The sequence below is a fragment of the Pongo abelii genome, chromosome 14 (assembly GCF_028885655.2).
Source record: "Pongo abelii isolate AG06213 chromosome 14, NHGRI_mPonAbe1-v2.0_pri, whole genome shotgun sequence".
Classification (NCBI taxonomy): domain Eukaryota; kingdom Metazoa; phylum Chordata; class Mammalia; order Primates; family Hominidae; genus Pongo; species Pongo abelii.
Window position 1 is genome coordinate 101,356,893 of NC_071999.2, and position 14,469 is coordinate 101,371,361.

Below are 14,469 nucleotides of genomic sequence, written 5' to 3' on the forward strand. Positions count from 1 at the left end.
CTCAACCTATTACAGGAGCCAGTTTCATTCTCTGTAAAGTGGGGACACTAATGCTTGTCTCCTTCAATCATGAGGATAACATGAAATAACATGTAAAAGGCTTCCAAGAGCCCTGGTCCACGGTATACACACCAGCACCTGCAATCACGGTGAGGGGCAGCAACAGCAGTCAGAGAATTACAACAGCACAATACACATGTGGCCCTTCCATCTGAAAGAGGTATCCTGCACACTCAGAAAGATACTCTGGTCAAAGTATATTCCTAAGTTCTTTCTTTCAAGATGCAAAAGCTACATGAAAAAAGTGTTACTGACCTGCATGGACCATCCCTTCACAGTGTTACCTGAAGCTGTTGTCAGAAAGAATGGGGATAAGAATTGACCCTGTATGGTCTGTTTTATAGGTAATATTTTTTATGAAATACAAACTTGCTAATCAGTAGTGGGAGTCTGCCTATGAATAGCCACTATGCCGCAGGCTGGGTAACACAGCAAGATCTCGTCTTTAAAAAACAAACTTCATCATAAAAAAGAATCTTAGCTTTTATGACAACACCCACCCCATTCTCTCCCCCACCAAAAAAATAAAAATAAAAAATAATCACAGCCAGTGTCAGCTAAGTTCACTCGAGTCTGTCCTTGGGCATCCGTCTCTATTAAGAACCAGGAATAAAACAAAGCAGATTTTTGAAAAGCTTAGACAGTCAAGTTCTTGCCAAGCCCTCTCACAAAGCCAATTTATTTTAATTTTCAACTTATTCATAAACACACAAATACTTGAGCATACATTATGTGCCAGGATCCTACCTTGGTGATATAAATTATTTGCCCCTGGCAATTTAGTGACAGCTACTTAGGAAAAGGTGATGGTGTGTAAAGTGGATGCTATGGTTTGAATGGGCATGCCTATTCTAAATTCATACGTTGGAAGTTCACCCCAGTGTCAGTGTTAAGAGGTGGGGCCTCTAAAAGGTGATTAGGCTGCTACGGCAGAGTCCTCCTGAAGGGGATTAGTGTCCTTATAGAAAGCTGGAGGGAACTAACCAGGCCCATTTTGTCCTTCTGTTTCTTCCATGATGGGAGGACACAGAGGTCCATCTGGGAAGCAGAGAATGGTCCTCACCAGACACCAATGCCAGAGCCTTACTCTTGGACTTCCCAGCCTCCAGAACTGTGAGAAATAAATGTCTAACATGTATAAATTAGCCAGTCTCAGGTATTTTGTTACAGTAGTACAAATGGAGCAAGGCAGTAGAAATCAACCAATTGGAAATAAAGAAGTCTGGCAGAGATAGGTTCATCAACAGTAAGAAAAAAGTGAAAAGCAGACAGGAAAGAAACGGCAGGATCCTAAAGGCATGCACAGAAATTAACAAGGAAAACATCTACAGAGGAAAGAACTTATTTTCAAAAAGGGATAGCTAAGTGAAGTTCAGGCCATTCTTCCTGACCAAGAAGCAGGGACCTCCAGCAAGCTCTTTCCTTCCAGCCCACAGAAGAATCATACTCAACCCATTCTCACTACTTTCTCATTGGGGTTAACATAAGAGATGAAATCTATTTGTGCTTCCTGCTTTTAGACAGCTTAGACATTTTAATCACACCTGCAGTTACCACCTGTACATCAAAAGCCCTGTGCCACTGCTTTTTATGTTGCTGCCAATAAATGATCACAATGCTTGCACTGTCTTTAGTGCGCTCTATCTAAGATAGCAAAGTACACACAACATTTTGGAATGGCTGCACGTTTTGGTTGTGAGAGAGTTAAATGTCATTACACTGGAACATAGTGATGCTAAATAAAAGGACACATCATTCTACTTCAAATGCACCTACAACTTTAAAATGGCATCTGACACCAACCTGGATTCTTCGGATGCTGACGATTGCCTCTGACACCCTCTCAATGGCTGAGGGGAAGAAGAGGGTGACCGTCAGCCGCACAGCCCCATACAGTGTCACTGCCACGAACACACGGCTGGCTGTGATCACATTGCCAAGGAGCACGTAGGTGGTGAAGGTGACAAACACGATGATTTTGCTTGCACTGAAAAAAGAAGCCAAATTCATCCCTCTGAGGTAGGAACTTCTCAGAATCTTGGAAATCTCCTTCCTGAAAGAGAGTACAGGTTTTTAAAAAAGCAGTGATGTCAACCAGATAACGTGGCTCATGCCTGCAATCCCAGCACTTTGGGAGCTGAGATGGATGAATTGTTTGAACCCAGGAGTTTGAGACCATCCTGGGCAACAACAACAAAAAAGTGCAAAGGTGAGAGGTGGCAAGGAACTACCCAGGAAATAAGAAGTACCATGTGCTGGAATGCAACTAATCAAATATTTAATCCAAAAACCAAAAAAAAATACATATTTTGTTTTTTGAGAAGGAGTTTCACTCTTGTCGCCCAGGCAATGGTGCGATCTCAGCTCACTGCAACCTCCGCCTCCTGGTTCAAGTGATTCTCCTGCCTCAGCCTCTCAAGTAGCTAGGATTACAGGCATGTGCCATCACGCCCAGCAAATTTTTGTGTTTTTAGTAGAAACAGGGTTTCACCACATTGGTCAGGCTGGTCTCAAACTCCTGACCTCAGGTGATCCACCCGCCTCAGCCTCCCAAAGTTCTTGGATGATAGGCATGAGCCACCGTGCCCAGCCCCCTCCAAAATTTCTAATAACACAAAGCACAACTAATAGTATTTCCATGCCTGTTTGGAATGAAAAATACTGATTCATATAGTTTGGTCCAATATAGATATGCCCAGTCTCTATAACTTGTCCATTTGGCTACATTAATATAAATTATAGTTTTATTTTGAACACCATTATTCTCAAATACTAACATCTTAGACTCATTGTTGGGATTTGGGATATTCAGAAACCTTTGGAATTTCACTTTTGTATTAGTAAGAAGCATACATGCTTTCTGTTTAAGAACACGGCAATGGAAGACCAAGTGAAAATAACGTTCTCTACCATTCTACTTAACACAACTGCCATGTGTGGGGAGTGGGACGATTGTACTGAACTTCCCACAATGTGAAAACATAGTAAAACTTCTAAAACCATCAACAAGAATAGCAAATAGAAAAGTACAAAAATATGGTACGATATATACAAAAACTTACTTTCTCAAATTGGTAATAAGATCTGAAAATGACTTTTCCCAGGCGTACATTTTTATTATCCTTATGCCAGTTATAACTTCATTCATGGTCCTGATCCTGGCATCCGTGAAAGCTGCAGTTTTACTCCTAAGGGGGACCAGACACGGGAGATGAGCCTGAGCGATCACAGCCTGCCCTTATCAGCAGCAGGCACAGGCAGGGACCCGCATCACATGGTTCCCTACAGCGCTTTTGCTTCCGACAACACAGACAGGTCCTACTCAAAATACAAATAGAAAAAGACTTTGATTAGGAAGTCAACAATCTATCCCAACTCAATAAGTATTTTGGAGAATTTGTAATATCTGCTGAGGAAGACATGAAAATGAGTCAGATGTAATCTGTCCCCTCGAGGAGCTCACAGGTGGGCAGGAAAGGCAGAAAGGCACCCGAGCCTGACGATAACACAGTGGTCGGAGTGTGCTAAAATGGGAATGAAGTGCTAGGGAGCAGAAAAGAAAGGGCTGTTTGTTAACTCCACTGGGAAAGAGGAGAGCAAAAAAAAAAAAAAAAAAAAAAAGCTGCAGAGGACTGGGAGCATTTGAACGGGGCCTCAAAGGATAAAGACTATTTCTCCAGATGGCAAAGAGGGAAAGGTCCAAGTAGAAAATACACCATAAGCAAAAGCATAAAACAAAGAACTCAATGCACTTCCAACAGTGGCTCATCTCGATCCAGCTGACAACCTTGACAATGACTCATTTCCGATCCGTTGGAACCTGCTTCAAGTCTAATTTAGTTTATCATCATTAATCTCTTGACCAAAAGCTGTATTTCTTTCTTTCTTTTTTTTTTTTTTTTTTTTTTTTTTTTTGAGACAGAGTCTCACTCTGTCACCCAGGCTGGAGTGCAGTGGCATAATCTCGGCTCACTGCAACCTCTGCCTTCTGGATTCAAGTGATTCTCGTGCCTGAGCCTCCCAAGTAGCTGGGATTACAGGCATGTACCACCACGTCCAGCTAATTTTTTTAATTTAGTAGAGACAGAGTTTTGTCATGTTGGCCAGGCAAGTCTCTAACTCCTGGCCTCAAGTGATCCACCTGCCTCAGCCTCCCAAAGTGTTGAGATTACAGGCGTCAGCCACCACGACCAGCTAACAACCATATTCCTAACACATATGCTACTAGGACTGTGTGATTCTATAACTACATCATTAAAATTCACCTTGCCTTTGGGGAGCTTACAATTTAATGGAAATACTGAAATAAAAATAACACACATATATACACATGTGAAAATAGCTCTAACACAAGCACGGTAAAGATGTATGCAGCTAGAATGGAGCCTATGAAATATTCCAATTTATCATTATTCATTATATGTTTAACTAACTTCTACATATGTGATTTCTGCTTAAGGACACTCTACTTATTGAGGCCACAGCGCCTGAAAAGCTGGCTGGGAGGAGCCAGTGAATGCCTTCACCTTTCTCCCTTGAAGATTTGCCTTCAACATAAGGATGGAGGCCCCCTTGGCTGAGCCTGAAGAGCTGCAACATATGCAAGGAAGAGATAATAAAAGGCATTTAGTTTGTTTCTGAACAAAAGCATTGGGAAGACTGTGGATGTTACCAAATACATATGACATTTTTCACAGCAGTATTTCTCTTACCTCAGTGATGAGAACAACTTCCCGAAACAGCTTTGCAAGGGCAGGAGAATGATTAGAACTGCCATCCCAGCAAGGCACGATATTCCTATCTCCATCCAGAGTAGGGCAGTCACTGCGATCGCCTGCAGTGGTCCTGCCCACAGGAAGTGTAAGAACACGGTCACCTTTAAAGAAAAAGACAGAGCATTCTTAGGACTCCAGAAAAGCAAAACGAGTAAGAACACAGTACAAAAACGATCCGCTGGAAAAGAACAGGCAAGATCCTAAACAGAAATGGCCACAGTGGGTTTACACCTGCTAAAGCAGAAATCCAAGCACCCGCCAGAGGTGAAGCCATTCTGGGGAAACAAAGAGTGGGTCTGGGAGACCTGCAAGAGAATCTGACCAGCGGCATTAGAAGATCTTGATCGTGACTATCTCACTGATGAGCTGAGCATTTTCCAGAACTCTCTGCCACAGAATTCAGCTCCCATATGCCCTGGGGCTCCCCAGTACCCCAAAAAAGCCTGTACTACAGTGCCTACCACATACTCCAGTAATTTACTTGTGTGTTTGTCTCCCAGACAGGCAGTGAGCTTCTTCAGAACAGAAACCAAGTCTTATTCATTGTCCCTGACACTGAGCGGAGGCTTTAGTTCATGTCTGATGAATGAATAATTGGAAAAAAATAAGTGGTCCTAGTGCAAAATGAATATGGCCAGCAGCTAGAATGCCCTGGATAAATGATACCTCTACAAGGTAAGTATTAAACAATGGACACTGGGCGGGTATGGTGTTCACACCTGTAATCCCAGCACTTTGGGAGGCCAAGGTAGCGAGAATCGCTTGAGGCCAGAATTTTGAGACCAGCCTGTGCAATAAGGCGTGATCCCTTCTCTACAAATAATAAAAAGAGAAATTAGCCAGCAATCCTTTTGTAGTTCATGAGCACGATAATCGGGTGTTCACGCACTTGTGTGAGATGTGCCACCCTTGAATTTTGTTATGATGTTGCCACATTAGCCCATCTGACATGAAAATTCAAAAAAAGAAATTAGCTGTTCATGGTGGTGCTGTAGTCACAGCTCATCAGGAGGCTGAGACAGGAGGATCGCACATCACTTGAGCCCAGGAGTTCAAGGCTTCAGTGAGCTATGATCCTGCCACTGCAATCCAGTGTGAACAGAGGGAGCCCCTGACTCCAGAAAGAATAAAAGGGAGAAGAGGGATGTTTAATGCAATGAAAAAGGATCCCTGAGCTGCAGCTTACCTGATCAAACTTGTTCACATCATTGGACAGCAGATTGACTATCTGGCCTGTGGTTGTCTTCCCCATGGCCATGTTACTAAGACGAAGCGCCTGAAATAAAAGAGGTAAATAGAGAATTGTATTCATGCAGTGATACTAAGTCAGGCTTAAGACACAGCAGACCTGAGGAAGTCTCGTGTGATGTCAAGACCAGATCTAAGGACCAGCATCCCCACCCCCCCACTGCCCCCTCTCTCTGCCCCACCAGTATCTTTAGTGGTGGCAGCTGTGTCAGGACAGCAAAGCGAGGGGTAGGAAGAAGAAAAATCTCCCACCTCATTTAATGAATTTGGACACGCCCCCAAGTACAAAAGGACGTAAGTTTCTACTTAAGAGCCAACCAAAGTAATTTTGAGCCAAATTAGGGAAGAACAGAGAGGCTGTCAGAGGTACAAAATGAGAGGACGTGGACTATAAATCCGTACCAATCACTAATTCTCTGTGCAACATTATTAAACACACGGGGCCTTAGTCTCTTCACCCTGCCTGGATCACAGGGTTTCAATGTGATCAATGGGAAATGACAAATATGGAGTATCAACTATCTGGAGGACACCAGGAGCCCCAGCAGATACAGTGACACAGTCATGTTTTCCTGCCTTGGGAGACAGGGCTAGGTATGTCCAGACATCTGTGATTCAACTGTGACCTGCACAGAGAACTGGGGGCAGTTCCAACTGAGGGACACTGGGTGGGAGAGACCCTGGACGATGAAGGAGGGACTTTATGGAGGGAAGGGAAGGGCACGCAGAGGAGGCCTAGCTAGGACAGAAGTACGGAGAAGAAGGATGTGGGGGTTGCTGAATAAAGAACACCCCAAACCTGGCTGAAGCAGATGAAGCTTATGGAAGCGGGGATGAAGCAGGTGAAGCTTATGGAAGGCAATATGGAACAGTACGTGTGGTTTTTCAAGTTAGAGGGAGAAGCTCAACTTAAGGAAGGTTAAACAGTAGAAGCGACTGGCCAGGAGACTACTGGAAGAAGGAGAATGAGTTGCTGCTGGAATAACAGTCCAGGCAAAAGGCAACAAGACTGTCAACAAGGGCTATGTGAATGGGAAAAAAAGGGCCAGATAGAAGTGAAAACATTTTGAAAAGTTAAAAAATGGCTGGGCGCGGTGGCTCACACCTGTAATCCCAGCACTTAGTGGGGCTGCAGGCAGATCACTTGAGGTCAGGAGTTCGAGACCAGCCTGGCCAACACGGTGAAACCCTGTCTCTACTAAAAATACAAAAATTAGCTGGGTGTGGTGGTGTGCACCTGTAATCCCAGCTACTCGGGAGGCTGAGGCAGAAAATCACTTGAACCGGGAGGCAGGGGTTGCAGTCAGCCGAGATTGTGCCACTGTACTCCAGCCTGGGTGACAGAGTAAGACTCTGTCTCAAAAAAAAAAAAAGAAAAAGAAAAAGAAAAACTAAAAAATGCTATTATGCAAATATAAGTGAATCAATCATAAAATACAAAGAAGGAAACGTGGGAGTGAGGGAGAAGAAACGTGGGAGGCTGAGGCAGGCAGATCACCTGAGGTCAGGAGTTCGAGATCAGCATGGTCAACATGGTGAATCCCTGTCTCTACAAAAATACAAAAATTAGCCGGGCATGATGGCAGGTGCCTGTAATCCCAGCTACTCAGGAGGCTGAGGCAAGAGAATCACTTGAACCCAGGAGGCAGAGGCTGCAGTGAGCCAAGATCGTGCCATTACACTCCAGCTTGGGCGACTGAGCAAGACTCCGTCTTAAAAAAAAAAAAAAAAGAGGAAGACACAGCTGACAAGCAAACTGCCAGGCTTCTGCTTCCAACCATGAGAGGGACTTGCCCTCCCCTGGAAAACTGTAACATTGGGCAAAACATATGACACAGCTGTTTTCAGGCACTGGACCACAGGTAACATAGGGTTGTGAGCCTCAAGAGACGGGAAATGTAGGTGGTGGCCCGGGACTGACCTGGCTTTATGCCTGAGGACATTTTCTGCCCAAGCAGAACAGTTTCACTGATTGGTGGACTAAGAGATGGTTGTTCCAAGTTGTAGAAGCATCTGGAATTTGTGAGCCTGAGTAGCAGAGGGTTTGCCCCAGAAGTTTCAGTAGGGATTTACCCAGGGTAACTTTGCCAATGGCTTCATAAGCAGGGCCAGTCTCCATGAGGCCTAGGAAAGCAGCAGCTATGGGGTTGAGTGCTGACCGAAGATTCTGGAGGTCACACAGTAGGAGATGCTGCCCAAGGAGAGGAAGGAAATCTCCACTGGGGCCTCAGGCATTCAACTGAGACACCAGGAAGGCTATGTCTTAGCAATAAAGATCTCACCCTAGATTAACAGCTGTGCACTTGGAATAAGTTCAGAATGGAGCTACCTGCCCTATGATTAACTGATTGACAGACAGATAGATGGATTCAATGCTAAAGGGGCCAGTCTGCCAGGAATTTAACTGCCTGCATGAACAAAACTCAATGCTCTTTAATCCAGACCCCCTATAGTATATCGATCATAATGTTCAACATAGTAAAACAATTACTAGATAAGCAAGGAAACAATAAAATGTGACCTGTAATCAAAGGAGGGAAATGGCAATAGAAATAGACCCTGAAAAGATCCAGATTTTGGAATTAGTAAACAACAACTATGAAGCATCTATTATAATATGTCAAGGAGTTAAAGAAAAATATGGTTATAACAAGTAGATGTGATTTTAGGAGCCATAGGTAATATCAAAAAGAACCAAATAGAAATTCTCAAACTGAAAAGGTAATACCTGAAATGAAAAATGAATTAGTTATCATTAATAGCAGATACTTTCCATTGATCTATTCCCAGAGTTGCTAACCCTTTCTTCTTTAGTTTACAATTGAAATCTGAAGAACAAACAGAAAAAAAGAGTTAAGAAAAAGAACAAAGACTGAAGGTCCTTATGGAAGAATATTAAGCAGTAAAATATTCATGTAATTGGAGTCCTAAAAGAAGAAGAAATAGGGGAAGAAAAAAATATTTGAACAAATAATGACAGGAATTTTACCAAAGTTGGTAGCAAATATTAACTTACATAATTAATCTTAGCAAGCTCAATGAAGGGCAAAAACAAAGAGATCTATACCTAGACACACATTAAACACAGAGAAACAACAAAAACAACCAGCAGCTGACACCAGAAGCAATGAAAACAAGAAGACAACAGAACAATATTTACAGTGCTGAAAGAAAGAAAAACAAAAACAACTGGCCAGGCGTGGTGGCGCACGCCTGTATTCCCAGCACTTTGGGAGGTTGAGGCAAGGAGAGCACTCGAGCCCAGGACTTCAAGACCAGCCTGGCCAACACAGTGAGACCTCGCCTCTACTAAAAATACAAAAATTAGCTGGGCATGGTGGTAAGCACCTGTAATTCTAGCCACTCAGAAGGCTCAGGCAGGAGAATCGCTTGAACCTGGGAGGCAGAGGTTGCAGTGAGCCAAGATCGTGCCACTCCACTCCAGCCTGGGTGACAGAGTGAGACTCCGACTCAAAAAAAAAAAAAAAAACCTGTCAACTCAAAATTCTATCACCAACAAAAAATGTCCTTTAAAATATGATGGTGAAATTAGGACATTTTCAGATAAAGGCTGAGAGACTTTATCAGCAATGAACCTGAACTGTAAAAAACAGTGTAAAGAATACTTTTCAAGCTAAAAGGAGATGATATCAAATGGAAACTCAGATCTACAGAAAGAATAAAGAGAAACCAAAATGACCAATGTGAGTAAATATAAAGGACAGGCCGGGCACGATGGCTCATGCCTGTTATCCCAACATTTTGGGAGGCTGAGGCAGGCAGATTGCTTGAGCTCAGGAGTTTGCGACCAGCCTGGGCTCCACAAAAAACATAACAATTCTCCAGGCATGGTGCCACACACTTGTAGACCCAGCTACTCGGGGGCTGACATGGGAGAATCACTTGAACACACGAGGCGGAGGTTGCAGTGAGCCAAGATCACACCACTCCACTCCAGCCGGGGTGACAGAGTGAGGCCTTGTCTAAAAAATAAATAAAAAGAAGGCAAATTACTTTGAAAAACAACTAGCTGCTTAGAGCAAAAATGGTCATGGTGCATTCTGGAGACAGAAGTAAAATATACGACAATAGCACACAAGATGGGGAACGGTAATAGAATTTTACTATTGCATACTTCTAACTTTTAAGGTAAAATAGTCCTTACGTTGGGCCATCAGTAAATCTCAATCGATATCTGAACATAAAAATGTTACACAGAATGTATTCTGGTGACAGCAGAATTAAATTACAGATCAACAATAAGACATCTCTAACAACTCAAAATATCTGAATATTAACAATATTTCTAAAAAAGTATGTGTCAAAGATGACATCATAAGGGAAATCTGAAATATTTTAAAGTAAATGATAATAATTTATGAGTTATAGCTAAAGCAAGTCTTAGAGTAAACTTTTGGCTTTAAGGATTTTACATTTAAAAAGAAGGCATAAAATTGATAATCTAAGTTCTACCTAAAATCAAGACCAAAGAAACAAACAAACAAACAACAACAAAACACTACTCACATCCTCAGAAGTACAATTAGTGTAATCATATATCTGTGTTACCCTCAGCAGCTACCAAAAAAGAGTATATAGACCAAGTCATATTCATTTATGTCATTATGATCATAAATCAAGCTACCATTTAGTAAGCACCTACTGTAAGCCAGACAACTGAACAAGAAAACAACACTTACCAAGTAAGAATTATTCCTATTTTGTAGATGAGAAGATAAAAATAAACTCAAACTATTTACATCTGACAGAGAACAAGCAATTATTTTTTTAATGAAGCAAAGTTACCAGTGTTTCTCATTAATGTAGAAAACTAAAGTTTGGTTCCAATAAAGTGTCCATGTTATAGTTTAAAACAGTTCACATCCAATATACAGAAAAAATCTGTAAATTAATGTATCATCATTCTGCAAATATTTTGATTCTATGCTTCATTAACCTGACAGGTTATAAAAGGACACCATTAGATTAAATTTGTTTTCCCTGTGAAAACAAAATAGTTCTACCATGAGAACAAATAAAAGGCAACTAAAACAAACTGAAATCAAAACTTGTAGTATACATCCCAGACCCAAAATATCTTTAATAAATCAACGGCCCCTACATATCAATACGAATTATAAATGCCTACCAATTTTTTTTTCAAAGGAGCAAAGAATGTGTGCAGGAAATTCACCAAAAAAAACCCAACACAAATGGCCAAGGAAATGCAAATGCTCAAATCCAATATTACACAAAGCCATGTAAATTAAAATAACAATGCATTATTTTTCACCTATGAAATTGGTGAGATTGACAGTGATTATTAAAATATAACATCAAATCTGGACTTGTAGGGCTCTCTCATTTCACTGGGGAAAATGTAAGTAATTAACAACTCTTGGGGAGGAAATCAAGCATAGCAAAAGCCTTGAAATTTGTATACCCTAGGAAATGAAGGATCTGTCCAAATGTTTAGTTTTAATCACGTCCATTAAAATGCTATTTGTAATATACAAAAACTAGAAGACATCTAAATATCTAATTACTAAAAACTGGAAAACATCCGAGTATCTAATTACTGGTTACTCTAGAATCCGCATGGCCATTAAGAACAATACTGTGAATGGTGGAAGTAAATATCATCAGAGCAGGGCACCATTTGATAGTTGCTTACTACTGAAGGCAGGCAAGGAAATACATTTGAGATTACAAGAAAACGCTACAATCTGGAACAAAAATTAATTGTATTCAATTTCTTAAAAATAAGTCATGTAATATCTAGCTTCATTTGAAAAATATAAACTGTTTCTTCTTTCTTGATTATTTTAATCAGTGTGGCCACATAAATATCACCATCAAAGGGAGGTGTGAGGAGAGAATGACCTTTTCATGGAACTGAGTTTTCCAGACTGGTGAGATGAATATCCCTTCTTGGATTAAATGCATTAATCCAATCTTCATTTTAACAGATGTCTTTCCCCCCTCTCTAACAGTCCTTTTTAAACAGAAGATGTGGCTGGGCACGATGGCTCATGCCTGTAATCCTAGCACTTTGGGAGGCCGGGGAGGGCGGATCACCTTAGATCAGGAGTTCGAGACCAGCCTGGACAACATGGTGAAACCCCGTCTCCACTAAAAATACAAAAATTAGCTGGGCGTGGTGGCACGCACCCCTGCAATCCCAGCTACTGGGGAGGCTGAGGCAGGAGAATCGCTTGAACCCGACAGGCAGAGGTTGCAGTAAGCCAAGATTGTGCCACTGCACTCCAGCCAGGGTGACAGTGAGACTCCTTCTCAAAAATAAAAAAAAAATAATATAAATAAAACAAAAGATGCAAACTGCAGTTCATCACCTTCACGATGCAAATTCCTCACAATATGGCTCTTACCCAGTGTCAATGAGCCTCAGTGGACAGGGATGCTCTTCTCACAGAGTCCCCAAATGGCCACACTTTTCGGATTCTGCTACTTTCTGATCCATCTTGCCCCTGGCTGTCAGGCTATCAGGTGTCTCTTTATTCTCATCAGAATGTCACACCATTACCTACTAGTGTTTTAGACTGGGATGTGGCTTTTGAGTGTTGTAAGTAAAGTCAGAGTAAATACGTTCTGAATAAGCATATAAAGTAAGCATTATCTGTCTTATTTATTTCATGTTTTGCTTACTTCCTGGTTCATGACCCTACCCCAGAGTTGAGTTTGTGAGGTAATGAAACTTCCAATTAAACTGGGTATTTCTGCAACAGGCAACTAGGATGAGTATGTTTAATCACTTGAAGCAGAAAACTGCCTGTATTTTTCCAATACTGTTGGCCAGAGTTGCTTAGCAACAACACATCTACTTTAATGACTACATAATCTAAAACCAATAATCTCTGTTTCTGAGGGGATGATCCAAGGACTGGCTAATATCCTCCTTCCTCGTAAACATGATGGGTGACTACTCTACAAAGTTAGTCACATTCCTTCTCTAATTCTGTAAAAGAAACGAAATTTAAGGAGATGAAAATGTCCATCCAAAATCAACAACCTGTATGTTCTTTATAACCTGACAGTTTCACTGCCTGCTGAGGCTTTTGTTTGTGTTTCGCCTGATTTTTCATGGCTGGAATACAAGCCTGAAAACCTATACAGAAAGTTCTCCATAGGCCAGGTGGGGTGGCTCATGCCTGTAATCCCAGCACCTTAGAAGACCAAGGCGGCAAGATCACATGAGCCCAAGAGTTCAAGACTAGACTGGGCAACATAGTGAGATCCTGTCTCTACAAAAAAAATTAAAAAATTAACCAGGCATGGTGGCACACGCCTGTAGTCCCAGCTACTCAGGAGGCTGAGGTGGAAAGATCACTTGAGCCCAGGAGCTCAAGGCTGCGGTGAGCAGTAATCATCCCACTGGAATCCGGTCTGGGCAACAGAGCAAAACCGAGAAAGAAAAGAAAAAAAAAAAAAAAAGAAAAGAAAAGAGACAGAGACATGAGAGAGAGAGAGATGAGAGAGAAAGAGAGAAAGGAAGGAAAAGAAAAGAAAGGCAAAAAAAACCATTAGTGTTTCAATGAGTGGTGGGGCAGTCAATAGATATTGAAGGAAATTAGTACAATCTAATTAGTCAATTCTACTAATACCCATGGAAAGAACATGGAACACAGCTTGACAGTAATCTGTTCAAAGGGGGGCCACATCCCCCCGCCATGGCTGAAAGACCCCTCAGCCCCAGACCCTGCTATCACCAGTTTCTTTGCCTGAAAAACAAGCCCCAACTGAACTGGTTTATCGACTGAGAGGGGAACAGAGAGATGAGCAAGACATACTGGCAGGGCAACAGGAAGAAAAAGGAAAATACGGAGAGGGTGACAAGCCAGGGAGTGGGTAAAGAAGGGACAGTGAGGACATACATGGGGACAAATACATGGTCAAGGGTTAGGTCAGAGAAGATCATCTTAAGGAGAATATAAATGTATAAATGCAGTATACCCCCATTGAAGAGGAAGAAAAAAAACAAACTTCTGTCATCTTTTTGTTGTGTATGTGTGACAGGGTCTTGCTCTTTTTGCTGGAGTTAAGTGGCATGATCGCAGCTCACTGCAGCCTCCACCTCTGGGGTCCAAGCAATCCTCCTGTCTCAGCCTCCCAAGTAAGAGACTATGGGCATGTGCCACCACACTTGGCTTTTTTGGAGGGTAGAACAGGGAGGGCCCAGGCAGAGACAGCATCTCCCTATGTTGTCCAAGCTGGTCTTGAACTCCTAGGCTCAAGCAATGCTCCCGCCTTGGCCTCTCAAAGTTCTAGGATTAGAGGTGTGAGCCATTGTGTTTGGCATCCATCATCATTTTTTTAAAATCTTTTTTATCATGTTTTTCTTCTTTCTGCTTCCCCCCGCCACAAGACA

The 14,469-nt window shown here is 42.0% G+C and overlaps 1 protein-coding gene and 1 non-coding gene across 7 annotated transcripts in view; one reads left to right on the top strand and one right to left on the bottom strand.

Annotated features, from left to right (window-relative positions):
- The window catches only part of ABCC4 (ATP binding cassette subfamily C member 4 (PEL blood group)), a 287,310-nt gene that overhangs the window by 188,561 nt on the left and 84,280 nt on the right, over positions 1-14,469 (bottom strand). For all 6 annotated transcript variants that reach the window (XM_054529547.2, XM_024230992.3, XM_063715003.1 and 3 more), the window contains 4 exons: positions 6,022-6,111; positions 4,773-4,936; positions 3,123-3,248; positions 1,864-2,113 (listed from right to left, as the gene is read on the bottom strand). In XM_054529547.2, the coding sequence (XP_054385522.1) occupies positions 1,864-2,113; positions 3,123-3,248; positions 4,773-4,936; positions 6,022-6,111 (630 nt within the window). The remainder of the gene's footprint in view (positions 1-1,863; positions 2,114-3,122; positions 3,249-4,772; positions 4,937-6,021; positions 6,112-14,469) is intronic.
- Positions 5,681-5,785, top strand: LOC112128658 (small nucleolar RNA U13). Its single transcript, XR_002911147.1, has one exon. It is a non-coding gene; the product is annotated as a small nucleolar RNA U13 (small nucleolar RNA).